Source organism: Struthio camelus, chromosome 9, assembly GCF_040807025.1.
Source record: "Struthio camelus isolate bStrCam1 chromosome 9, bStrCam1.hap1, whole genome shotgun sequence".
NCBI classification, from domain to species: domain Eukaryota; kingdom Metazoa; phylum Chordata; class Aves; order Struthioniformes; family Struthionidae; genus Struthio; species Struthio camelus.
In genome coordinates, this window is record NC_090950.1 from 27,636,254 (window position 1) to 27,663,734 (window position 27,481).

The 27,481-nt window shown below is 46.5% G+C and overlaps 1 protein-coding gene across 7 annotated transcripts in view; it reads left to right on the forward strand.

Moving 5' to 3' along the window:
- Positions 1 to 27,481, forward strand: part of TNIK (TRAF2 and NCK interacting kinase) — a 204,632-nt gene that overhangs the window by 87,702 nt on the left and 89,449 nt on the right. For all 7 annotated transcript variants that reach the window (XM_068955072.1, XM_068955074.1, XM_068955075.1 and 4 more), the window contains exon 3: positions 23,795 to 23,851. In XM_068955072.1, coding sequence (XP_068811173.1) covers positions 23,795 to 23,851 — 57 coding nt within the window. The remainder of the gene's footprint in view (positions 1 to 23,794; positions 23,852 to 27,481) is intronic.

A 27,481-nucleotide genomic window follows, 5' to 3' on the forward strand; every position in this document is an offset into this window, starting at 1 on the left:
TAAAAAATAGTAGGCAATCTGACAAGTTAGTTTTTTTGTTCTCAAGGCAGAGGGTCAGGTTACACTTACGATCATATTTATACAGAAAAACATGCATTGAGGGGTTTTATCTTATTTTTATAGGCATTTTAATGCTAGCTTTAAAGACAGAGAGCACAGTTCGGGTTCTGGTTGTTTTAAAGGGCCTACCAGCTGGTACTGCTGACACGGTACTTTAACAGTGCAAATCGGAGAGGGTGTGTGGAAAATAATCTGTTCTCTTTTGACAGGTAATATACAGTATATAGCAGTAAAAATATCTTTGTATACGAGCGCTGGATTCTTGCTGTCAGTGGAAAGGTCAGAGGAATTACAGCGCGATGACAGGCTCTTTCCATCGGCATGGTGTGCAAGCAGGACTGGCCGGCCGGGCAGCGCGGCGAGGCACCTCGCCTGCGCGCCTGCCCCCTCTGCTTGCTCCTTTCCATTGGCCACGTAAGACGTTTAAACATCCAGTTTTGGTGCCTGAAGTGAAGCACTGTAACTTACCTCACAGCATCTCTGACTTCTACTGGAATAGATCAATAGTAAACGAACGCCGTGATTACAAGTCAGGTTGTAAAGCGTAAGACGAGCTGGCTCTGAGGAGAAGAGCTTGCCTTGATCTCTACATGGGAATATTCCCTTTTATCTGGTAGGCAAAAGCCTATAATCTTTTGAGCCCTATCTACATCTCTATTTGGGCTTGTCATCGCACTATGTGGAGAGGGAGCGTGAGGTGTGTGTTGGAGCCCTCTGATCTTCATCCACGTTAGAGTAAGAGTAAGTGTCAACTCCAAAACTCCTCCACTCACATGAGGAAGGTGAGGTAGAGGGTACGGCAATTCAGGAAGGCAAACAAGGTTTGATACAAGAAAGATGGCGTTTGGACGATTGTAAAGGACAGAGATCTTGGAAAGAAGACTCAGATCCTCAGCTTCATTTTCCTACAGCTCCTGAGTTACGTTCCCATCTCTTCTAATCTGTTAAAACTGGCATGGGTTTGTCTTGGACCGCCCTTGAACCAAGCTGCCGTTAGGGAACCTCTGACCTTTCAGCTGTGGTCCATCGCTCTGAAAGGGGATTCAGCCCTCCTCCCTTGCTCTTGGAATAGCTTTTGTCGATAGAAAGATATAGTCTACGAAAAGGGAGCGAGGGAGGGGGGACTGAGAACACGTTGAGGAATGAAACTCAACCACGGATTTGGACCCAAACTTCCTCTGGATTCACGAGTGTTAGAAAATAGAGGTTTGATTCACCAGCTTCATTATTTCAACAGCCCAAAGAGATTGCCTGTTGTGTAGTAGGAAGGGGTTTACTGCAGCTCCCAGGCTTGCTGTGAAGACCTGCAGGCTCAACCAGCGCTGGGCTTTTGTGGCTCAGCAGAGCTCAAGCTGCTCTGCTGCGGCAGGGGATGGGAGCAGGCTGGGGCTTGGAAAAGGACAGCTGAGAGCCAGCATCACCTGTCTGGCAGGAGCTCAGGGGCAAGTTGTTAGCAACTCTGCATCTGAAACTTGGAAAAAATCTGGTCCTTTCAGGGTCCGTGCACCTGACAAGGGCTCAAGGTCCTGCATGCAGACAGGAGATTTGGTCTGACCCGCCTGGCTTACTGCCACCAGAAGGGCTGGTTCTGCTTCATATTTTCTAATTTCCGGCAAACTGAGTCAGCTCAGAGAGCCATGGGGACAGCGAGGTCTCAGACGGGCTCAGCTGACCCCTCCGCCAGTCCCTGCGCTCTTGCCCCAGACCGGTTTCTGGAGGCATCGTCAAAACGCGAGTCAGTGGCACAGCTTCTGTGCAGTCTTGGCGGGCTCTGTATCAGAGTCCTCTGGGATAATTGGTGTGGCCTGCAAATAGGTTTAGAAAGTCCAAAAAAGAAAAAAAAAACCTTATTTTAAATCACTGAGTTGCTCTCTCTCCCTAGATTACTCCTTGCTTCCCCAATCCCTCTTCCTTCTGCCTTCAGCTCCGCTTTTCTAATCCCTTTTGCAGGCAGAGGCACTTGTTAGGTGGTTTCTTCTGGGGTGCTGAAGATCAGCTGGTCCTTGTGACTGAACGGGAAGGAGCCAAGTGGCTTCCATTCACCTCGGTGCTGGCAGCCTTCATTGGGATCGCTGGCTGTTTGCATTGAGGGTTTTAATCTGATCCTTGCCAGGTTCTGTGCGAAAATCCTTTCACCCTGCAACAAGGCTTCTCTGATAAAAAAAGATTAGCAAAAACATAGTTTCTCTGTTTGCAGAGCCACCTGCCATAATATTAGCAAAGGATCCTTTCCTTTGCACTTTGTGGGCTGTTTGTTTCCGTTCTGATGCTCCACAGAAATTAAGTTATGCCATGGTATCCTGCCACATGTCCTAGAAAATCACGGAAATGTTGCAAATACCTTCCACTTCCTCCTGACGTGTCCCCCTTATAAACAAAGGGTTTAAAATGGCAAAAGAAGATTGGACTGCGCTCAGATTTTAATCAGGTCAGGCTGTTTGGAGTAGGCCTGGAACTGTAGAAATAAAAATACGGTCTTAAAGCAGTTTGGCAAACCATAAAATGAAATCTGTTTAGGCCGCGTTGCTTACAGAGGCTTCCTGACCTGCCATAGCAGACTGGCTGGAGGGGACGCTGCTCTCGGTTATCCCGTGTCACCCCGCCGCATTTGCCAGGAGGCAGTGCTGTCCTCCCCGGCGAGCGCGTGCTGCCATCCCTCTCCAGGCCTGATCTGCAGGAGACGCGTGCAATCCGAAAAGCGTGGTGAAGTTTGGTGACTGTCTTTGCAGAAGGGCAACACCTCATCGGCCTCGTTTTGCAGCCCCAGAAGTCCTGGGGGGAGTCCGGGATGCTGCCTGCACGGGAGCCGCTCCAGAGGCTGGGCAGGGGCTGACACCGGCTTTGAAATTAGAGGGAAATCCTGTGCTCCTGTTGCTGCGGTCCATCCTTCGTGGTTGCAAGGGAGATGCAATGAGGAGCAAGTCTCTCCTCTGCGCCGGTGGTTCCCCGTGCGCCCTTGGGCTTGCTTCGTGGGGAAGGGAGGCTGCGGAAGGCACCCACCACGTACGGCAGAACATCGCACACCCCTGTGATTTGTGCTAAAGCTTTCAGGCCTTTCCTGCCTTTAGACTCATTGCCTAGACAACTGCATGTTTCCTAAGGATACCTGTTGTATTTGCTATCCCTGGCCTGTCTGGATTTGATAGAGAGAATTATCTGTTTATCGTGGGTGGGGGGAGGAATGGGAACCAACAAACTTGACAAGACCACTTCTTTGTTTGAACAAAAATAACCTCATTTTTGCTTCTGTTTTTAATATTTATGCAAATGTTCCTGTAATCTTTGATAAGTGTTGGCAGTTGACCATATGAGGTTAGTAAACAGTGCTCTATTGGCATATTTTTTTCTGAGGCCAGATCTGAAGCCTGCAGAAGCATGAGTCATCTCATAAAGGCAACCAGTTTTTAATTACAATTTTCACTGCACTTTTTAAGCAGTCTTGTGGAAGTTCTGTGTAGGAGCATTTGAATTACAAATGTAAAGAAATTGTGCTCATTTTTTGTAAAGCTGTTGGGAAAAGTAGAGGCCTGTGCTCTAGAGGAAATTCAAGAATTTATACAGTGCTTTTGTTTGAAACTGCAAATCCAGCCCTTAATGCAGAACATTGCTGCATGAGGAATAACTCACACTGTTGTCAAGCATGCTTCCGTGCCACCTTCTGTGCAAGCTGTAGAAAGCTTTTATGCAATCTAACGTTAAGCGTTACGTCGTCTTTAGGAGGTAGTCACAGTCTTATTTGACCCGTTTTATAGGTGGACAAAGTTTAGCCAAAAAATGTAAATCGCTTGCTCAAGGTCAGCTCGAGTTGACCGTGATCTGGGAATAGCACCCCGCTGTTCAGCGCAGTTCGCCAGTCTAATTACTAGCCTGCGCCTCCCAGGAAATAGTCCTGCTTGAAGGAGCGCAGGGTGCCCTTCCCCTGCTTCATTAGAATTTAAGGCTCCATAGCGTATTTAAAAGACCTACATTAACTTGATCAACGCTGTAATATAAAGGGAATTTATGCATCCTGTTAAGTGTATCATAACTTACTTCCAGCGGTGGCCGTTCCAAAGAGCAGCCAAATGGGCGATGTTTTTTTTTTTTTCTGGAAAAATGCAGGGAGGTCTTTACCCATTCCTGTGCATTGACTGACTTTTACATATCTGTTTTTGCCTGCTCGCTTACAGATGCCCTGGACCCTGCATACCAAGCAGCAAAACAAACTGTGATTTGTCCTGCTGCCAGTTCTCACTGCTCGGAAAGATCTTGAATTTTTAATGTGAATCTACCTGTAACATAGTGGTAGCTTTTAGTGCTTAGCAAGCATCAGCTCTGCTGGAAAAGGGTTAAAAGCCTGCCGAGAGTCATGGGCGGTGGGTAGGCATACGGGGGACAGGACCCTGGGGAGGAGCGTGTGGGTGGGCTGAGCTGCCCTTAGGTGGGAACAGGAAGAGGAAGCAGCCAGTCCAGGGGGAAGCTTATAAAGTGTTGCCTTGTTATTTCTTTGTCTTAGTACAGCTGAAATTGCAGGGGAGCGGTTTGAGTCTGTGCAGCGCGTGGACGTCGCAGGGCAGGGAGCTCGGAGGGGCTTGGCGCGTGGTCCGTAGCTGAGAAGCGGTCACCTCTTCCTTTTTCAGTTCCTGCAGAAGAGTGCCGGGGCGAGCTCTTAGACCCGCTTCTGTCTTCCTCTCTTTCTGCCCCACCACATACACACTCCTTCCCTGTCGAACGCGGTAACAGAGAAGCAAGAAAATTGCAAGCGTGAAGTACAACAACAAAATATTGCCATCGTAAAATCCTCTTTTTTTTTTTTAATTGGTTCTTTCTTAATATGTCTGCAGCTTGGCATAATCTCTGTAACGTTTGCATTAGCTGTGGATGAGGTTTCACGCAAATCCTTTCAGATTTCCGCTAAGATCTTTATCCAGTCAAGTAAAAGGCCATCACCCGCTGCCCATATGTGTTCTCCTGATGCATCTGCGCGGCAGCCTCAGAGCTGCCTGCGGTCCGGCAGGCGTCCTGCTTGCACACAGCCTCCCGGACTGGTACGAGAGCTTTTTCTTTTGTTTCATTTTACAAATAATGGAAGGTGGAGCTTGAAGCCTTCATACCATTCTTTTAAACTGTACAATATCGACTGTGCCTGTCTTATCCCTTTGTAAATAGGATCCTTAACGGCTGGATAGCCGGAGAGGATTGAGAAGACTTTAATTGCCAAATCTGAGCAGTGGCTACTGTGACGAAGTCCCTGAATTACCAAATAGTGAAGTGCTGTGCTGGTGCAGGGCTGGTCCCTCCCAGCCCTGAGTGCTGAAGGTAGCAGGGCATGCGTGCCTTTCGGGCTTACTCCCACTCGTTTCCTGAGCCGTAATGTTCCCGTGCAATCCTCAGTACAGGCTTAACCTTCTTGAATTAATCCCGAGTCCTCCCACTCTTTTCCCTGCTTTCAAACTGCTCTTTAAACCTCTCCTTGGCTATAGGCTCCTCATCTCCTGCGAGGCTCGTTGGAGATCGAGGTGTAGGGCCGGGGCTGTCAGGTCCTTTCCTGCTAACTCCCTGGAAGCCCCAGGCTCTGTCAGGAGCAGAGCTGGCTGCTGCTTCCTAGCGCAAGTGGCTTCTCCATTGGCACAAGATGGCACAGTTGACCCTGAAACCAGGCCTGAAGTAGGCTCTGGTAGACCGATGCCTCTTCTCACAGCACCTTGCCGAAGCCTGGCTTTCAGGGGACAACCTTATTTGCTGTTTTGCAGGGCTGGTTTTGCTGATTTTCTCAGGGAAATTAGGATCACTGTACACAGGCTGTCCTGGGAACGTGGGGAAGTACAGCAAGTGCAGAATGGTGTTGCTGTCAAATGAAGTGAGGTCCGTTTTCCAGGTCTGTTTGGGAAAGCGGGAAAAGGCAGGAATCTGTCTGTATTATTGCACAGTATAAAAGCTTTGTCTACCAGTGTGAAGGTAGGAAATTCCTGCTTGAGAGGGGAGGCTCGGAAAGTGAGAAGCTATAAAAGCAATGCACTTTAATCTACTCGTCAGCTCCATTGATCCTACCCAGCACAGACTGTCTTAGAAGGTAAGCTACAGTAGAACTGTGCTCAGAGTCAGGATGCAAAATCCCATCTTTGTCCCAGACAAAGCAGTGAATGCATATGTGACATACATAAAGCGAATGTAAGGATAAAGAGTCTGAATGTCATATTTTGGGCTTCCTTTTCCAATAAGCTGTTCTAAAACTTTGCTACCCAATACCTGACTTCCTTAAAGCAGAGGACAGCATAAAAGCCTTGTTACTGTTGATGTAGCTCTATGCACCATATTACTATTGATATCACATACTATTGCTGTAGGCATGGCTGGGTCTTTTAAATCAGTTCAACATAGGCAGTGCAAAATTTTTATTGACTACTGACAGTAAGAGACTTGGAGCAGGATAGGACAGACAGTAAGTTGTCAAGGCTGCTCAGGGCAGAAAAAGACCCTGGAGGCAGCTCTGGATAAAAGGGAATCTGATGCCCATCTGCTTTCAAACGTGTGAAGCTTTAAATTGATATTTGAGCTGACATAGGTAGAAACGTGCAACACAAGGTCTGCAGCATCTGGGGTTATAGAGTCCATCTCCTTGGGCTTCGGATAGTGCCTCAGCCCTTGATAGCATTAGATCTGGGGTTACTTACGTCGTTCTGGTACTTATTTTCCTAACACCAAGATCTAAGTCACCCTGAGAGATACACGTTATAGCTTCTGGCAGTTGTGGCATTCTGTCCTAAGCCCTGTGAAACATGAGTACGTTTACCAGCTTGCTCCTGTTATTTCAATTTCTGTTTTGCTGAACACTGGCAATGGGCACTTGGAGACCAGCACTTGCAATCTTTCTTATGATGAATGAATGTGGGAAACCTGAATTTATGCATTGGCTTAGAAGCCAGTCAGCTTTGCCACATGGCTGAGAATCAAGATAGTTAGATCTGACCAGATCCAAGCGTTAATTGGGGCTAGAGAGTCAGGGAGACAGGCAATAGAAAGCTGGTAGGTTGTAAGGATGGCTTCCTTAGAGCTTTATTCTGGGTACCAGACAAACGTCCAGGCTCCTGTTGTGCAGCTTCAGCCGTTACCAGTGAGGGAACTGAACCTCAAAAATTCAGTCCAAATTTCTCCTTGATTTGAGGCTTTTTAGGCTTTATCGCACAGAAAGTGCTCAGTGGATACTACATTCAGGTGCCTTTCTGTAAATCAGTAGAAAGGTTCAGATGAGATGTGGGGCAGCTGGCAGGGGGCAGAGCTGAGAGCTGTGGCCTCCAGATGCTGACATTGCCAAGAGCTGCCTGGCTCCAAACAGCATGCAAGCCCCCAGTTAGCTGCCTTACTGCTGTCTGCTGAAGCATGATGTTACCACGTCTGGAGAGATCCAAGCAGGGACCCCAGGAATTCATCCTGGATAAGCTGGCGAAACAACTTTCGGCCCAGAGTCAACTCTTAGTGCAGCTTTGGTGAGGTGCCTGGGCACTGCCCATGCCGTTGCTGGGGGAGCCTTTGCAGCAGCAGGTGAAGCTCCAGGTCTCAGTGAGAAGGGAGTGCTGCTGCGGTGGGAGGTCTGAAGCCCTCCTGTCACAGGTTTTGGCCGCCTGTGGTCCTGGCCTGCAGGGCTGTCACATGGGCAAGGAGTCTGGTCTCAGAGGAGACATGCCGAGAGGGGAAGAGCACCATGCTCGTGTCTCCAGGTCACCTGCACCTTTCTCTTTACCCAGTGGAAGAAAGGCAGGACCATGGGACAGCGTGGTGGACGCACAGGCAGCCATGCTGTGCTGTTGTGAAAGAGGATAAAAAATACTGCCCTGCGATTAGAGGGAGAAACTGAGGAATGGGAAGTACAGGGGCTCTAAAAGCAAGCTAGGCTGCTCAGTCAGCTTGGGTAGGTCACGTTGCTTTGGGCATGGCCTTTCTGTGCCTTTGATAATTTAGGCATTGAATCCAATGGAAGCCCTTCATGGAAAAACCTCCACAGCTGTGGAGTTGAATTTTCTGGACTAAATGGTCAGAGGTAATCATGGGAGTAGATTCAGACTTTCCTTCGTACTCTGTTTTCCTTGCACAGGGACAAAAACATGCATCATTCATATCATGCAATGGGTTACTTGTGCCACATCTGAGACTGTTGCTCTCACCCTGTTTCCTGTGGGTAATGAAGAAAATTGGTTGCTTTTAAAGTGCTCAGAGACTCTGGTCAAATTATTGTGTGCTCGGGGCACTGGGTGTAAGGCTTGTTTCTGTGCAGGTTTTCCTGTAACAACAGCTGCTGTGGGACACACACGTTTGCCCATGAAATCAAGAGGCAAGAGCCCCTGACCTGAAGCAGCCCGAACTGCGGGTGGACAGGTTGCTCTCCACGATGCACACGGGGCCTGGGGCCTAAATACAGTTATCGCTGCCTGCAATGTCATTAACTCCTTAAAAAATCGCAATTATGGATCTCCATCAGTTTTAAGTACCTGTCAGAGGGGCAGGAGGTGCAACTGAATGGTGCAGCTTCCCAAGAGGTGGCTCTGGGAGGTTCTTCTCCAGTGTTGTTGTTGGTTGAAAAACCACCTTGCACTTTACATGCCACCTCCAAACTTGGATCTTGCTACTATGAAACTAGATCTGCAGCCAAGCAGATGGCACTGAAGAGGTGTTTCAAGAAACCACATTCCTATCAGCATGTGTAGTGTTTTCTCCATAAGGGCCATTTTTTCCCTAAGCTAGAGTTTGCAGTACGGTCACCAAGTTTGGGCCTGGATTAAAGAGCAGGTAAAACTCTTATGTGTCAAAATCCAGCCTTGTTTAAAGGGTGGCAAAAATAAATGGAGTACCGAACGCCTGAGGAGACTAATAGACACCTACCATTTGTCAGGTGCTCTGGGATACAGTGCCAGCCACAGAGGATGCAGTGCTTGTTTGCAAGTATTAAGCCCTGTCTCCCCCACAGCAGGGAGAGTGTTAGGAGTGATCACTTTGAAGGGACTACAGAAACTACAGAGGAAAACAGCAGTGACACTATTGAAGCACTTTCTGGGATAGAGACCTTACTCATGGCCCTGAGCCATGGCGAAGCTTCGGGCACAGCACTGCAGGAGGCTAGGTCTGTTTCCAAAGCAGATAAATGTGCTTCTTCATTTTTAATCCAGATGTTTCAATCATGAAAAGCCTACAAGATGAGACTTGCATTCTGTTTTTAAATAAATTGCTATGGGTTTAATTTTTGTGTATATATATATATTTGTGTATGTTTACGTGAGGATTTAAAGAGCTTTTAATCTTTAATATTTGGGACACTTCCCTGCTGCTGAATACTGTGGAAATAACTCCTGCTGGTTACTCTCAGTGTGTTGGCAAGCAGGTGAAAATAGTATAGCCTGCGTTCCCCATTACCCGAGTTGATGAGCAGCCCTGGTAATTACGGGGAAGGGCATGGAAAGCTCCCTGGTGCCAGAGGATATCAGGTGCTGTGTTCTGCACAGAGCCAGCTGCGCTTGTGACAAGAACTGGTACCCTGCAGCTGGCAGGGTGGTCCTGGCAGTTTGGGTTTTGAAAAACAGGTTCCGGCACTGGTAAGGCCGGTTTGCTCTGCTAGCCTACAGAAAGCCTGGCCGTCGGGCAGACGGGTTTTCATCCAGCTGAGGGAGTGGGATCCGGTACAAGGACAGACAGAAGTCGAGCTGCTGCCTGTCCTTTGCAGATATTAAAGCTCCCGACTCACTTTGGAGGAAACGCAGGTAGCCCGTTCCGGTGCGCTTGGTGGTCCTGCCCTGTGTCCGCAATGACTGAAACATTCAGATGAAATAGTCCAATTCTGGCTGGTTTGTTTTGTGGTGGGCCCCCGTTCCACATCAAGCAGAGACAGAGAGGGCCTTGAGGGGCATCAGCAGTTGGGACAGATTAGCACTTCATCACCTCCAGTACAACCTGGCCAAGTCCTCCTCCAGGCCCGCAGCGTGACACAGCCACTCTCAGGAGCAAAGTGGCTCCGTTCAGGAGGCCTGCTGGTCCCGGCGCTCCCGCCAGCACCCGGAGCACCGTGGGAAGTGCTGCTCTATCCTCATTTCAATGCTTCCCAGGGCTTCTGCTGGAAGGAGCAATCTGGTGCTGTTATCAGAAATGCGGCCTTTGTAAAAGGGTTCCTTGTGGGGCTCTTAAATTGAGATTTAATTTTAGTTATGAATACTGCAATGTTGAATAGGCAGTGATATGAAACAGAAGCACAGTGGGGGTGTTAAAGGGTGGTAATAACATGGCTGTCATGAACTAATGCTATTGGGAACAGACTGTACTGCCTTCTTTTAGCCTCAAAAATGTGCACTTCCAGCACTGAGAGAGAAGCATGGGAGACGGGAGCCGGAGGTGAAAGGAAGTCCAGGCTGTGCGGCAGGAGTGTCGCTGGGGCAGAGCGGTGAAGGAGCGTGCTGAGTGCCGTGGCTTTGCCCATGGTGCTACCACGGCTGCTGTGATGCACAAGGGAGCAAAGCTCAGAGGGCCTGGGAAGTGACAGGGGTCCAGCACTGGTTGCTTAGAGCCAACTACGTCCTCTTGTCCTTCATGCCCACGGATGCTCCTTTTGAGTCACTGGGAAAACTCTCGTTGCCTTCAGTGTGGGACCAGCTCCGGGGCTGTTTTAACAAGGCACAGGGGCTTTTCTGCCTTCCTTTATACATTGCTCTTTGTCAGGAACATCTTTGCTTCTTCCTTTGGCAGGATTGCCTCAGTTTTCCACAGACTGCTCCTGAAAGCTGATTTCTAAGTACTTGCATTCTGTTGTCGATCTCTGTTGCTCTCTGCTCCATGCTGTTATACTGAGGCACCTCATCGTCTAGCTTAGAGCTGCTCTTCTGGAGGCTTTGATCTCCTTTAGGAGAGTGATGTTGGTTCCTATGTACTGCAAATGTACTTTCCTTTTCACAGAAAGAGCAAATGTTCATGTTTGAAAATGCCACCACGTAGTGCTTGCTTCAGCTGCTAGGACCACCATAAATAACTAATTTAGATGTGGGGGTCTTCACGCGTTTAGCGCGCTAGAGGCAGTCCACTTTGTGTTTATCTCAGAGGGGTTCATGTGCCTGTCTCTGTCACTGAGGTATCTCCTGAGAGTAAAAGCAACAGCAGCCAGAACCTCCCGACCTCTCGGTTCTTTTAGAGCCATGGAAAGGCTGCTGTTTCCAGTCTTCTCCTTTGCTTGAACTAAAAGAAAGAAAGGGGACAACGTAAATGCGAGCACTGAAATAAGGGATGCATTTCGTTATTGTACTGTTCACTTATGTGCTATAAATAGTGTTATTTGTGGAGCTGAATAATATGCTAATTTAGCAATTCAGTTTGCTAATCTAATAATCCTGCCTTCTTTACTTAATGTCAGAAGTTGTGCAGCTGCAGTAATGGAATTCTGGCCCTCCCAAATGTATGGCTCCCGTCATATTTTGAATTGATACAGAGGATTAGAAATACTTCAATGCAAAGGTCAGCCTTGTTCGGTCAACAAGGAGCGTTAGTTTGGCCTCATACAATTAGGGACATCTATGCTAGGAGAGGATTTATGCTTTTCCAAGGCATAAGTTGTTCAGTACAAACTATAAAGTATTAATAAAAACACCTAGCTGAGGGAAATAAGAAAAATCTGCTCTATTTGTTTTTTTCTCTTTGAGTTTTTTGAAAGGTTTTCCAGGGTTTGAGTTCTTAAAAGGTTGGAGAAGATGTAAATATGATCAGATATGAGTGAAATGTCTACTTGTCCTGCTCTGTGAAGATCTTGTGGTCTCCTAAAGCGCCCCAAGGGAAAGGCATCAGGTTGGCTGGAGGGAGAGAGCTTCACGCACGTGAGCAACCAGCTTGCTCCAGGAGAGGTCAGGACGATGCAGAAAGAATGTTGGAAACATCGTTTTGCCAGCAAATAAGATGTTGAGTGGTTATATGTTCTATTTTATCTTTTCCACAGATTTTCAATTTCTGGTTTCAAAGAGTGACAGGAATGTTGTGTCTGTGGGAGGATGCCACCTGCAGAGAGTGTGTTGAAGCCTGAAGGGAGCAGGTGATAGGTAGCTCCGTAAGCACCCTTCTCCGCGCAGCCTGAGGAGCAGATCTTTGTACCTCTGCTACTGCCCTCTCGCTGCCAAAACCTCGCTGTTGCCCCTGGGCAGTCCAGATCTGCTGCACAGACCCTCTTGGCCCCCACAGCCCGCTTGTATGTCCGCACGGAACAAGTCAGACTTGTTCCTGATAATCCTTTATTTTTGTTCTGCAGCTCTGATTCAGATAGGTCCTTCAAGTAGGTGGAATTTCTCCTGAGTTCAAAGGAATTGCATGAAGTTCGTCATGTCCTTAACTTTCTTGCGGCGACAGGGTTGCTCTGAAGCACTGAAAAATAGTTCTGAAATACTGAGACATGACAGAGAGGTGGGCATGTTTGAAGTGGCAGAGAAATACACTGTCATTATGATTACCCCTATATTGTGGTCACGCTATTCCTCTCCAAAATGGTGCCAGAAGCTCTCACTGGAAATAGGGGAAATTTTATTGCAAGGTTTGGCTGAAAGGCAGTAACCACGGGGCTGCACGGCCTGGCAATAGGCGCAGGACCCGATCCCAGTTCTGCAGGGGTCTTGCGAGTCGGGATGATCTCTGGAGAGTCTCATACCGGGCAGGCACGGGACCTGGCTGGGAACGCGCTCCTCCTGAGCCCCCTCCACCTGCGTGAAGGAGAGGGATCCTGGGATCCCGTAGTGCCTTGGCCAGCCTTAATGCGGTGCCGCGGGAGCTGCTGAACAGAGGATTAGCCTCACCCGGTTCCTCTGTGCATCGCCACGTGACCCTGGTTTTTAGATGCCGCTGAGGAGCTGTCCTGTTCTGCTCTTTGGAAAGGCCTGTGTATAACTTGTGCCTGCTCAGGGCTCTCTTTCCATAGGGACCAGACCTCAGAGCTGAGCACGTTTCCTTGAAATCCCCTTGCAAGCTGCTGGGGTTAAGCGCAAGCCAGAACAATATGGTTTGGCCCGTGATTACTCATTTAATTGAACAGATATCTTACTCCTTGTAAAATAAATATTTTACATATTTCCCATCCTGTTATATGACTCACTTTTTCTTATGCTGACCTGATATTTAGAGTATCTGATGTTTTAATTGCTTTCTCAAACACATGGATTTATTTCAGACAAGTTTTAAGAGACTTGTAAACCAAGTGAAAAGCTAGAGTACAGCATTTATAAGAACAGCTTCTTTTGCAGGTTGCTGAATTTTCATACTAAGAAAAGCCTGTTTTTCCGTGGATAAGTATTTTAGCCCCTTTAAAGTAGTTTGAGGATTTTTTTTCTGGTACCCTCACGATCCTTTTCAGTGGGAAACTGAGAAGTATATAAATGTGCCCGTACTTTGTAAAGCCGAATCACACTGAATGTTATTAAATGGTCTAATTTGATGCAGGATGACAGCTAGGATGCACATCAAGCACTTTGTAATTTTATTGTGAGGCACACTCCAGTGTTTGTCAACATTGGTGTCTTTGAGTAGTTGGTGGTGGTGCTCAAGTGAACATAGTGAATATAGACACAGAGCACTACAAAACATAAATAATGGTTCTTTCAGATATCATTGGCTATCTTAAAGCATCCAAAGCCATAGAAAATGAGTTTAAGTTTCAATCCCAATAGCAGAGTATGCATGCGTGCTGTGATTGTCAGCTAGAGGCCTAAGCAGTGGCAGCATATCTTAAAATTGCATTATGAGCCTCCTATTCCCTTCCAGGTTTCTCACTGTGATAAATGTGCTTCCGTTGATAGCACTTCTCCCAGAAAAATTTGCGTGCAATTTTTAGTGCCTTAGTCCTAAAGTGCCTTAGTGCTAAAAATTCTTGGACCAGGTCCCTAAATTGCCTTAAGCTACAGGAAAACCAGGAGTTGGTTGAACCAGGACCAGAGACCCATGTGAAGTTCTCATTCTTCATGGACAAGCTCCGTGCAGAAGGTTTTGAACGCAGAGCCGGGGTGCTGCAAACGTAAGACTCCACTCCTGTAATCTCAATGAACGTCTTTAATTTACAATCTGCAGAAATAGGGCTTAACAAAGAATTTGCAATAGGTAGTAAATAATATGTGAATGTAGAAAAATTAACTGATGACTTCTCATCTGGCAAAAATTGTGAAGTCCTGTGCTATTTCGGTTGTAGAAAGACTTTGCAGGTTTTGGTCTTAATGGTGTCAAGGATGTATTGTTTAACAACAGAGCAATTTAGAGACAGAAATTGGCCGGTAAAAATGGCAGTTGTTGGATTGCAGGCCTCGGCTTGTTATTTTAACTAAGCGAAAATGTAACGGAAGGAAATTAGTTGGAGGCTTCTGTCTTGCCAAAGTGAAAAATTTTGGACTTTTATAAGACATCCTGTGTTATTTGTCTCAGTTTACCAAGATTTCTGTACAAAACAAAGGTTTTTTCAGACTCCTCTTGGTCAGCTACGTAGGATAACTTTGTGTTCTGTTCTCAGCAAGACCCTCAGTGTCAAAATTTCTGAAGTGCTTGTAAGAGCACCCTAATCCTGCTTATTTTAACGTGTACACGTTACATGACGGATGACTTTGTAAAATGGCAGCTGAATCTGAAGTGCTTTACTTCAGAGTCCGAGACCTGTAACACAGCTGCTCTGTGAAATGCTGCTATAGGGATAACGTGTGTGTGGTGGTGGGCCTTAGAGGTCGAGCGCGCTGTCAGGGAGGTTTAGGCCATAAGAGATGACTTCTGGAGTAGCCATGCTCTGCCTGGCTCTGGTGGGTGCCACATGAAATAAGAACTTTGCCTTCGTCAAGCGAAGGCCAGTTCTGTCGGTCTGTCTTGTACTGATTTGGGCAGGCCGTTGGTCAGATGTTTTGTTACATGTATAGGAGCAGACAGTAGAAGAAATTATGTAAACATGGTAAAAAAAATTTCTGGGTATTCAGGCCTTGCAGTAATTTGTTGTGGAAAAGTGTAATTCATGCTTGTGCAAGCAAAAAAACAAAACAGCAAAAAAACAAAACAACAAAAAAAGCGATTCTCTTTTTTCTGTCTTGGAGGATATGGACTTGAATTTTGGGCCAGCACATGCAGTTATTGTGTATTAGTGATAACTTTTAGGCCGAGGTTACGTTCCTGTAGCTGACCTACCGAGTCAGGCTTGGCAAGCAGTGGACTGCTTCGCATTTCTCCCTTTGGAAAACTGGGATAACTCGAAAGGCTCCTTTCTGTAACGCGTGCAAGATCACGGCATGCATGAAGGAGCCCCAGGAGGACCTTTGGCATGCGTCCACAGACAAAACTCTCCCAAACGCTTTACGAATGAAAAGCATCGGGTCTGTTGTGGCAAGGCAAATGCTATTCCTCCTTCATGTTGGGAGTGAGACTTGTCCCGGCGTGGCTGTGCCTCACTGGGTTGCTCTTGAGCTCCTGGAAGCGGCTCTTGGTGTCTGATCTGCTGCCTGCAGTGCAAGCAAGGACACCTCTCGTACAGACCTCTAGCAACCCCCATCAGAGAGACGGCACATCAGTGAACGCTTCTACTTAATAAATACGTGCCCAAATGCCTGGTCTGGAAACACTTGAACGCATCAATTGCTGTTGAAAGGCATTTGCCAATGCTCTCGTAATGTGCCGGTCTGCTGTGTTTTATGGAGTGTGGGGACCACAACCTTTCAAGAAGAACTCCCAGTGCCTGCTTCATGCACAGAAATTAGGCTTAGTGTTTGATGTTATCAAGTTAGTGATAGTTGATATAGCATTTTATAAGTATTTAGAAGCATAAATTTATGCTCAGATGAACGTTTCATTAAAAACTGTGGCAGCTTTGAAGTTTGCACTTGAGTAATCTTGAGGCTGAAATGTGGGTTTATACCCAAGCGAACCTTGACAGCAAATCCAGAGAGGGGGAAAATGCTTTAGTACTTCTTCTTTCCTCCTATTTGTTTTACATCATCACAGCCATCATGATGTCTGTAACACAGTGCTGGATTTATGAAGATGAAAGTAAGTCTAGCTGTTCAGCCAGGACTTAATGTAGCCGGGCATCAAACCTGCTTGGGGAGAGGAGCAGGAAGGTACAAGAAGGGGTTTGTGTGTTGGAAACCTTGGGAGCCTCTGCTGAAAAGCAGCTGCTTGGAGCCAGGCCAGAGCAGCGGTGGGAGGGCCAAGCGTGGTGAGGACGCGTGTCCTGCTCGCGTCAGCCTGGGCTCCCTGGCCCGCTCACCCCTCTGCCGCCTCCCCAACTCTTATTTTCCTCCGGAAGAAGAGGGAGTTGCAGCATCAGTTTTGTGTCTCACTGCAAAACTTGTGTCTTCAGCAGTAAACAAGTGTGTCCTGAGCGCTGACTGCGTCGCTGCTTCGGTGAGCAGACCCCCTGAAGCACCATCCCGCTCCCTGCAGCAGTCAGGGAGGTGTCCGAGCAGGCTTGGGGTGTCTTATGCTCATCCAGCCCCGGGGAGTAGGTTATACAATGCTCCAATTGGGGAATGGGGGAAATAAATCCATTTATTTGAAGTAACAGTATCGGGTCTAATACTCTGCTCTGTTTTCTTTACATTATCTGTACAAGCCAAGACACTACATTGGTGCAATATATTTAAAGCTCTGCCAGATCTCCTTAAAGTCTTAAGGCAAAATTCCCTTTGTAGCTTCACCCAGTGATGCTCTGCTTTTGTCTTCCGCTCCCGCGGCGTCTTTAGATCAGTTATCCAGTGGGAGGCAGCACACACAGGGAGGGCAGGAGAGGACCACAGCCGTGGAGGTCTGCGAGGAGCACTGCACCCTGCTTCTCGCTTACAGAAAAGCTTTCAGTCTCCAGGAAAGCTAGATCCATGGGATTTTGTTTAAAAAGGGGGGGGGGGAGCATTTTTGTAACAGATGCAACATTCTTCTGTATTGCGCAGACCTCCGAAGGTATGACAAGCTCTCACAGCAATTCACTGGTATGCAGAACTAAAAAGTCCAAGCTGCTACCAAGGAGGAGGGTCGTCTGGAAGTGCTGAAGTAAAAAGGTTACAATAAATATATTCTAGGAGATAATACCATGGAAAATCCAGAACAATACAAAGAGATAAAGAAGACATTAGAACAAAATGTTATGAATTGCTAAAGAACAAATTATCTCCTTTTCTGAAGGTAGAAAGATGACAGAAATCTGTTAGCATAGGCTATGAACCGAGCAGGAGGCTAGAAGGGTGACGAAATAAAAGAAGGTTGCAATAATTGTCTCGTGCTTGTCATAAGATCTTCCTTCAGTTTCACTTTCTCCTGTCCTCAGAAATGTCATAGGTATTGTAGTCTGATTACTCAGAAGTGACTAGTGACTTTTGATACCTCCACTGGTGACGATTGTGATTACCACTAGTGCTTTTACTGTGTGTGTGGGGGGGGGGTGCTTCCAAGAGGATCCTGGTTTTCCTAAAGTCGTTGCCCTTGGGTGGCCAGACCCTGTCATCTCCTGGGTGAGCTCTGAAGCATAGAAGTACCAGAAAGGAGGGAGTTTTGAAAATGTAGAGGATTTCTAATTAACTTTTAGGAAGACAAAGTCAAAACGTGTTAAATTTGGTCTCTACTGTAGACTTCAGAGTGGGTGCAGCGTCTGGCTGGCAGCAAGTGGTGTGAAGCACCCTTGCTGAGAAGTGCAGAGGCCAGAGAAGGACGGCTGTGTAGGACGAAGTGGGGTTTCAAGCTGACCCAAGGCATCTGTAGTCTTACCTGTTTTGAAGCACATCCTTGCTGAGCAAGCAAGGATGGCGGGGCAGAGCCAGCCGTGGCACGAGAGGGTGCATGGGGAGCTAGGCACGCTCGTTGGGTGCTTGTGGTGTAGAGGCCTCCCTTCTAGCAGAGTTTAAAATGAAAATGCCAATAATTTTAGATCAGAGGCTATGGAGGTACAAGTATGTTATAAAAGTTACAGTACGTGTTGCTAAACATCAATTGTAGTTAATATGAAGAAAGTTCTAGCTTGGCTGGAGCTGAGCCGAGAGCAGAAAGCAGATGCTCGCCTGGGATGAGCGGAGCCAAGAGCAGAAAGCAGATGCTTGCCTGGGATGAGCGGGGCCTGGCATCGCACCCAGAGTCCTCAGCCTCATCAAGAGTGATCCCCCTGCACCACCAGACGTGGACCCAGCTCCTCTGTGCCCGAAATCTCACATGGACGCTGCTACCCTCTGCCCTCCCCTTTGACCTTCTTGGTGGCATGTCTCCTCGTGGCCTCCCACTGCCTGCGCGAGTAGAAAGTCCCTTCTCTTGAGCCCAAGAGATACCTCCACTGGTGCTTTGCTTTGACTTGACAGTGTTTTTTTCAGCTTTCTCAAAGGTGAGCTTTGTAAGGGGCTTGGTTTTCTCAGCAGTGCTCTGTGCCATCCTTCCACAGTGGGTGGTTTGTGGGTACTTTTCTTGGTCAATGATGCTACCCCAGTCCAGAGTTCATACTTGGATGATTTCTCATTTGCCACACGTTAATTAAAATTTTCAGTTTGCCTTGACTTTGAGAGAAATGTTACATGTGGCTGAAAGAGCAGCTGAGCTCAGCTCCCGTTGCGCCCTCCGGGGAAACCAAGTGCCGTCACAGCGAGCACTGACACTGCAGGAAGAGGAGTGTTTGAGATCATGTTTTGAACTGCTGAGCACAGGCACTTACTTCTGCATGCCCCACATGCACAGGATGTGGTTTGTGGCTAACGCTGTACGAAGGGCTTGTTGTCATGTAATATGTAAAGTTACTGTGCTAACTTTATTCCTGTGTTGTATCTATCGCTTTCAGTTTTCGTCATCTCTCTCTAACCTGTCTATGCTTTTTGTATCTGTATTATAAAAGCAAGAATACCTACATTTCGAAGAAAATCAACTGTTTTCTAAACACATTGCTGTATTTGATAGTTTCATTGGGAGTATTAATGCTGAGCATTAGGTATCTCACATTAAAAAGCAAAGTTTATTTATAATTAAGGGACATAAGGATCAGGCCATGAAGAGCGCAGCAGGTGAAGGTAGAAATGGAGCCGAGGTTTCGGCCATGTAGTCTGATCATGTCCCTGCTGTGTCATTACAGAGTTAACATCAGCGTTTACAGCTGGAATGAGAAATGCAGTTTCACTGACTCCCTAAACTGGGGTGAAAATCTGCAGGGATGTGGCTAAATAATCCATCGCTGCAAACAAAATATATGAAAAGCAGGTCTGTGTTAGAAGTTCCCAGTCTAAATACTTATGAGCTCTACTTTGCCTGATTTTTGCCTGACTAAGTGTCCCTCATGGTTTACATTAACATAAGTTTCAAAGCATTTTATTTTGTTTTGGTAAACATTTGCACAATATTAAGTTCTTACCTACATCTGTAAATATTTACAAGGTTTATGGGATAGTGGTAAAGGAACAGGGCTGGGAGTCAGGGCATCCCATGTCTATTCTTAGCGCTTCCGTTGACTTGCTGCATGACCTTGCGTGTTCGAACCTCACGACTTCACAGCTTCAGCATTTACCAGTCTGTGAAACGAGAATGATGACACCTTCTCCTCCTGCAGGACTGCTTGCAAAGCTGAGTTAATTAACGTTTAGAAGAGCCAGGGTGAGATCCCTGGGTGAAACACGGTGTGGGCGCGCAAGGTGTTGGGGTTTCTGCCGCGGGAGCTGCTATCTCATGCCGGCGGTTGTGCTCTGAGCAGAGAAGCCCAGGGAGAGGCACTGAAGGGGAAACTTGCACATCCCGCAGCCCAGGGAGGTCCCCCTGGTTAGCTTGCCTAGAGTTGGGCCAGATCAGCAAGTAGGTTCTGTTTGCTTACGTAAATTCAGATCCTTTTTAATGCTTAAACTCACCATGTAAGATCCCGTAAATGCTGTCCCACCTTTACTTTGGGATTCACCTTCAGTTTCAGCCGTAAACCTATGGCCTTGCAAATGTCCCGCTAGGAAAGGTGTTGTTCTGTGTGTCATGTAAATGTTGAGGGCAGGCTGTAGGTGCAGTCGGCATCGTGGCTGTTTCCACCCCGGAAACCCAGGGCTCTGCTGAGAGGTTTGGTACCAGTTGTGCTGTGGCCAGGGGCCGCGTCCCCTCTCCAGCCCCCTTGTTCCTGCGCCTGCGTCCCTCTGTCCGATGCACCCGCGCAAGGGCCTGGGGCCACACACACAGCGCGGGCAAGGAGCTTCCCTCTGGAAGGAGAAAATCCAGAGAAGAACTTGCTTGTGAAAGCATGGCCCTAGTATTTCAAATTACATTGTGATTTTCAGAGCACCAGGTCCTGCTGTCAGGAGGCTGCTTCTTTTCACTGCAGCGTAGTTTACACAAGCAGCAGAGCATAAGCAGGTTAAGTGGGAACAAAAAGTAATGTAGGCAGTTGTCATGAAACCTTTTTGTGCAAAGATGTGAGGTGGCTGTGATTTTAAAATCTGAAACAAGGGAATCCTTAAACTAACAAATCCTTATATGGAATTTTTTTCTTTATTTTGCTCAAATAGACGCTTTTAAAACTCTGCAGCACAGAGCAAGAACGTTTGAATCCAATCCTGAATTTAAGAGCCGTGGGCCTTAACATTGACTTATAAATTGCTGCATAGGGATAATGTATGCTCGCACAATGTATTTGAAGAGATGCTGGGACCATTTTTATGAGCTACATGATGGTAATGCTAATATCCCCTTTTTCTTGCTACTTAGATCCCCTTAAAAAGTAGCACATAAAATTAACTGGCCATTACACAGGAGCTATTCCCTTTAAACTGTGGTGCTTTATATCATCAGTAGTATCTCTTTTAAAGTACAGACGATAGAAACACGAGGCAGGAAAGTGAGGTGTTGATATCCAGAATGAAGCTGGGTAGCAAATACATTGCTTGAAACACTGAATTTCTTCCCTCTCTGCTTGCTCGTTGTCACCCTCCGTTTAACCTCATTCAAGCTCTCTTTTTTTTTTTTTCTTTATGTTACACTGCTTAAAACAAAGCTCCTTCTCCGTTGTTGGACCATGCGGTGCTCAGGACTTATAAATAGTGTTATTAAATGAGTGAGGAGCCCTGGTGGGTGAATTGGCTTCCTGTTGAAGGGATAACTTTGGAGAGCATGAATGCCGCGTGGTGCTCCCCGCCAGCTCTGCAGCCGGCGCCGGATTTGCCCTGCAGCAGCCTGGAGCCCAGCTGCCGCTGCTTTTGTACCTGTAAATCCTAAGGGTTGGGGAAGCAGTGCCGGTGTCTGGCAGTGCTGGGTTCCTGCTAGAGGCAAGACACTGTGAAGGATCTTCTCTGACCTGCAGGAGGGGCCCAGAAAACTTCACCATAAAGCACATCTCCTAAAGAAGCACCTTGCAAGCAGCAAATTTTGTCACTGTAACATTGCAAATTAGGAATAGCTCCAGTCTAATAGCAAGGGGAACTTAGATCATTGATTTTAAATCCACATATTAACATTCGTTCCCCATGTTTGCTCCGCCTCCCTCCTTTTCCCCCAAATCCCGTTAGGACAGATAATTTGGCTTCGTTTCTGCTGGGAGTGCTTCGCCTGGCTTGTCAGTGCCCGCTTGCCCATTTGCTCCAGTTTCTCCTCGCATGTGCACCCAAGCATGTGCCGGGCCATGCCGTTCGCCGGGGATGCTGGACCTCTCTCCCGCGACGGTTTTGCTTGTGCAATTTGCAGAACTTGCTGCTGGACAAAGGCCGAGTGCTTGCCCTGTGATGGTCTTCTGCAGGGGCAAAGCGCTCCAGCTGCTTGCACCCTGTATGGACGCGATGGCTGATGGGGACGCAGCTCCTAAAGCCAAATCCCATCTGTATTCATGTTTCCCCCAATGTCATGCCTCTCTCCCAGAGGGGTCTTGGAGAGAAAGAGCAAATAAGCTCCTTGAGGAGCTGAGATGCTCAGCTGCAAACTGGGGGGATGTAGATCTGCCTCTGAATCTTGCTTGGACCTGACCTGTGGAGGACCAGCTCTGGTGAGGGACAGCGTAGTCAGGGGAGCCTCGTGCAGGGTTGCAATTTGGGGAATGTGTATTCTTACCCTAGCTCCGCTGCTGTCTGACTCGGTGACGTGCCGCCTCGACCTCTGCTCCTCGTCTTGTCCTTCGTCCTCTAATTACAAACTCTGCAGGGCGAGAGCTGCCATTTGCTGTCCTCTGTCTCGTGGCTTGTGCGATGGGGCCTTAGGATGCTCCTGCAGTAAGAAATGACTGGGAAAATAAGGACACTTCCCATTGCCTCCTGGTGTTCTTGCAGAAATCCATATTTCCACGTTTTCTTGGGGAAGCAGCATCTTTTCTTCTGATTCCTCCTGGTTTCTAAGCTGAGTGTGTGCTCTCAAACCGAGGGAGCAAGGATTGTTTGACAGGAGCAATTTTGATATAAAGTTGTGTGATTCATTTTTGGGGAGAGGAAGAAAGGCTGGAAGTCAGCCCAGAGCGAAATGCAAAAGCGCTTTATTAAGGTGCAGAAATAGATTGTGCTGTAGAGCATAATGAGAAAGTGAGCGGTTTGCATATGACCCAGCCATGCAGCGACTGCGCCTCGCAGGCCGTAAAGCTCAGCAAAATGAGTCCTTTCATATTCTCCTCTTTAAACTTCAGCTTTTCTGTTTCATTGCCAGTAGGGATTGTTTCTGAACTGTAATGACGTTATCTGCCAGTAGTTCTGACCATAACAGCTCCTAATTGTTGCTTGCTTGATAGCAGTTTTCTTGTTTTTAAGAGACCATCAACAATTCATGCTCTTTTGTAGTTTTCCCCATCACTTCCAGTCATTTTTCTATTAGCATTAATGCAGTTGAGCGCAACCCAACAGGCAGTTTCTTGCAGTGCTTTGCTAATTTTTCAGTTGCTGAAAACTAAAGAGCCAGTATGTATCCACATTGCCATGCGTTGCAGCACAAGGGAGCTTCTGTTGCTGGGCTGGCTTTCCGAGCATCTCACGTAAGTGAATGCTTGCCATTTGTGCCTGCGCTGAATGTGGATATCATTTAAATAGCAAAAACGCAAATCTGATTTTAAAGACTTCTTTAGCCTGCTAATCTAAGCTTTGGCAAAAAAAAAGTCAATGAGCACAGTGTGCGTTGGTGCCTTCCTTGAAGGAGGTTTGCGAGGCTCTACGTACCTGGCGTTACTCGGGATCTCTGGTCGGGGTCTCTGAGCTGTGTTAGTTGCTCATCTGCCCAGTTGCACAGTTAATTTTGGCTGGTGGCTAAAAGAAAATTCGATGGGATTTTTCTAGTCCTTATTGTTTCTGCGTGGATGTCTTCAGGGTGTTTCTTTTAGGCTTGTGCTGTCTTTGCACGCGACCCCTATCCCTTGTGCGGCTGCCTCTGCGGGTGCTGTAGTGTGTCCCCAGGAGCCACGAGCGCCGGGGTGCAGCCATGCTTCAAGAGACGAAGGGAATGAAGTTAGTGCATAGAAGTATGTCTGCTTTGGTGAGCGTATTTCCATAATCACAGATCCAGCAGACTGTTTACAGCCAAGTCACGGTCCTTGCTCAGGAGCGGCCTGGAGCTGTTGTTTGACAGGCAGCGTGGCTGAGTATTAAAGGACGTTTCCAGCGCTCATTTGCCAGGAAAACAGGGCAAGCGTCAAAGGCCCCTCACTAATTGATTGCGATGGCAGGAGGGAGGGAAGGGAATTGGTTTCCCATCGTGGCTGCTGTGAAGATGCTCCTGAAAAACCAAAAAATGTGCGAGGGCTGCCAAAGCAAGGAGATTGTTTAAGGATATTGTTCGCTTTGAGCAAAACATTGCTAGATAAGCAAAATGAACGAACTTCTCCGTTCTTCTTTTGCAGGGTCGTCATGTTAAAACAGGACAGCTTGCTGCTATTAAGGTTATGGACGTCACCGGGGTAATGTATCCGCCTCCTCCTTCTCCTTCTGCATGTTTAAGTTACTAGATAATAGGGGAAAGAACACTGCATGCAAAAAGATATGAGGGTTTGTGAAAGGCTTGTATTCCTGGGAAGCAAATACTCTTTCAGTTAATTTGAAATATGCCATTAAGAGTTAGTGTTTTTAACAAACGTTTGAGTGAAAAACAAATCTGGAAGAATTCTGAGATTAAGTAATTTTAGCTGAAACAATGAAGCACCCCATTCCAGCAGCATGGCTGTTTTGAACAGATTAATTAATTCTAAAGAAAGGTGTAGCAACTCAATCATGTGTTCATAAAACATTTCATTCTTCAGATCTGTATTTTCCCCTGGAAAGCTTTTGTTCACCAGAACTGTGTACAGGTATCGTTACCAATAACCTCACTATGTAAGTTAAATTACTCCTGTGCATCCTACCAGTACAAAGGTGAAAACACACTGCCTTAGTCTCACAGACATGGCTCTTTTGAAACTTGCATCAGACTGACAAACCAAAGAATTTACAAGTTACTAAATGAATAACAGGATTTAGGGGAAATAATGGTTTTGCCATTTCCCAGCGGCTGCAGAAGAAAAAAATGAGTAGAATTGTTATGACCTCTAGAAACCTGAACAGATGCATATGGAAAGATCACAGGAAAATGCTTTTTCCTTGAGTAAGAGCTTTTAAATCCAATGTTATGCCTCCCAAAGTTCCTGCCTGCATAAACAATGCCAGGTTTTGAAGCAATAATTTTTTTTTTAAGTAAAATAACACATTTCAAATTTTAGGACTTAATCCCAATATACCCACCTTATTTCTGAATTAATGTTTTTATTTAGTTTTCAGGAATTCAGCACGTACAGAATTGCCTAGGTATGAAAGCAATCACTAGGCCCCTGAGTATGTTTTGAAGTACTGTAGATGTTATATATATCTACAGGACCACTATCCAGGTTCTTTTTTGTATTAATAGGGGAAATGATGTGTGGAAATTACCAAGTAAATGTGAGTGAGATTTGTTTCTGTTTTCTTGCAAAATCAGCAAATGCCATTCATCTAGTTTTCATAAGCAGCAGGTTATAAAATGAGCAGATCCACTGAACATAACTCCATGGCATGAATGGTGCTGAGGATCCCATGAGGTAAAGTCTGAGGTTAGAACAAATTTAAGCGGAGAAATCAGAATATTACTTGGAGACCAAAGAGGGGCTAAATTTGAATTAACATTTAGTTCGGTGGTTTTAAAATATTGTCACTTCCAAGTGAAGATGTTGGAGAAAAGCAGCCCAAATCTGATCCTGCCTAATAATTGATATCTGCAGCCATGTCTTTAAGGCGGTATCTCTGATCTAAACCACTACCTTCCAAAATAAGATTTCAAATATGAATCCTCCGTAATAACTCTGCTGTAGCTATCACGCAGGTGAAATGTATTTAATTAAGAAGAGCAGTAATGCTGCTTCCTGCCTCTCTCTGTTTGGCTGATATGAACATTCAAGTTATTAAATCAAATATTTGGCAGGGGATTTACTGTTTGGATATTTAATTATTTTCCTCTCAAGCTGCTTTTACCCATATTAAAACACACTGGTTAATTTTCTTTTAATATGTAGTGTGCAAGCTTTAAAGTCAATTCTTAAAAAAAAAAAAAAAAAAAAAGAGTCAAGACCTTAACTGAACTTCTGCTCCATTCTGCTGCTTCTTATCCTATTGAATACCCCCATATGTTTTTTTCCCACCCTCAAGCAACCTCAATATTGTGTGAGTGTAGATACAGCTAAGTGACAGGCGATAGCAGTATCAGCAGAATTGCAGAGATAAGACCTCCGAGGCCTGTGAACGGAAGCCAACACCCCCATAGTCGCTGATAGAAAGCTGAAGCGCTCAGAGAGCTGGCCCAAACTTGAGCAGGACTGGCAGTGATTACAGCAAAAATGGAGCAGACTCACAGCATGGTTAGAGTACTGACTGTATTTTGTAGACATTGTTTTCAAAGTCAAGTCTAGAGCCAAACCTAGAACCACATTCTACAGCCACCACTAGAATCATCCCCGAAATTGCTTCTTGGGCTGCTTCTAGAGCCACCCTGCAGCACCCCCAGAGCCGCCCCAAGAATTGCTCTGGGGCCCACCCCAGAATGACAGAACAGTTGAGGTTAGAAGGGACCTCTGGAGGAGATCATCTAGTCCAACCCCCCAGCTCAGGCAGGGTCACCTAGAGCATGTTGCCCAGGAACCCCAGACGGCTTTTGAGTATCTCCAAGGATTGAGACTCCACAACCTCTCTGGGCAACCTGGTCCAATGCTCAGTCACCCTCACAGTAAGGAATTTTTTCCTTTTGTTCAGATGGAACTGCCTGTGCTTCAGTTTGTGCCTGTTGCCTCTTGGCCACCACTGAGAAGAGTCTGACCCCATCCCCTTTGACATCCTTCCCAGAGGGACCTAGAGAGGTCCAGTTTTTGAGGTATACCAGCATGGTCTCTCCATGCCTTGATAACACATGAACACGTAGAGCATACTCACATCTGCCCTGTGAAATATTCATCTGGATCGGTTGGTGGTTGACTGCGGGGTCAGATTTCTTTGTGAGCTAGACGGGCCCAGTCCGGTTGCGACGGTCCTCCTTCATCTCACTGGAGTTCTGATAAACTAAGTGTTTTATTCCCTGGTCCTGCAGGCACTTGAAGCCAAGCAAAGTTGTGTTGAGCATTAGAAAGAAGAAGGTGGAGAAGGTCTTTCAGGATTGTCCACAGGTTTTTCTTAAAAGCTTTAGGCCCATTCCTTACCCTCTTTGTTGTTTATGCCCTCCATGTTCTTACTGAAGATGACTTTGGAGCTCCACCTAGCTAGTTCTTCTATTTGTTCTTCTAGTCCTCATCTTCAGTGTTCTTCCATGAATTCTCTCTTAAAGACTATGATTATTTAATCATTTTTTATAGGAGCTTGGAAAGAAATCGATGTTTTTCTCCATGTGTTGTGTGATATCTGGTCAGGAAATACTGATCTCAAAAAGAGCTGCATAATGCAGTTCAGCTGATCACCGGGGTGTCTTGTCATTGGTGGTTTGTAAAACAGAACTCAGGATCAAGCTGGTGGGGGAAGTAAGGGTAATAGAGAAGGAAAGAAATAGCAGTCCTTCTGGTTCCTTTTATTATAAAGCTAATCAACATCAAGGTGCTAACTGCTGTTGCCTGCAGCACAGTCCATGCAATTCCAGTGGGCTGGAATTCTGTCAGCTTAAAATAAAATCAAGGCATGTTTGATCATCCTGAAAGCAAAGAGATGGTACTTCGAAACAGTTGTCAGTGCAGTTCTCCTGCCTAGGCTGCTTCGACTATTGTGGCTTTGCAAACCAAATGGAGAGGGGCTGTGAAAGTGCTGAAGCCCACAGGAATCAATGATATTGCATCAGGACTGAATTAGTCTAGAAGAGAATATTCTGAATTGGCAGGCTGGGCAGTGGCTGCCTGCTCTCCACATGATGCTGTCGCCAATTATACATGCTGCCAAAGGCTGCTCACTTCAGTCTTCCCCGAGATGTGCTCTTGCACCAGAGCAAAGTCCACGTTAGCCTCGTCCATGAGCTTTCCACCTACCTAGCCTGGGAACAAAAAACCGTACAG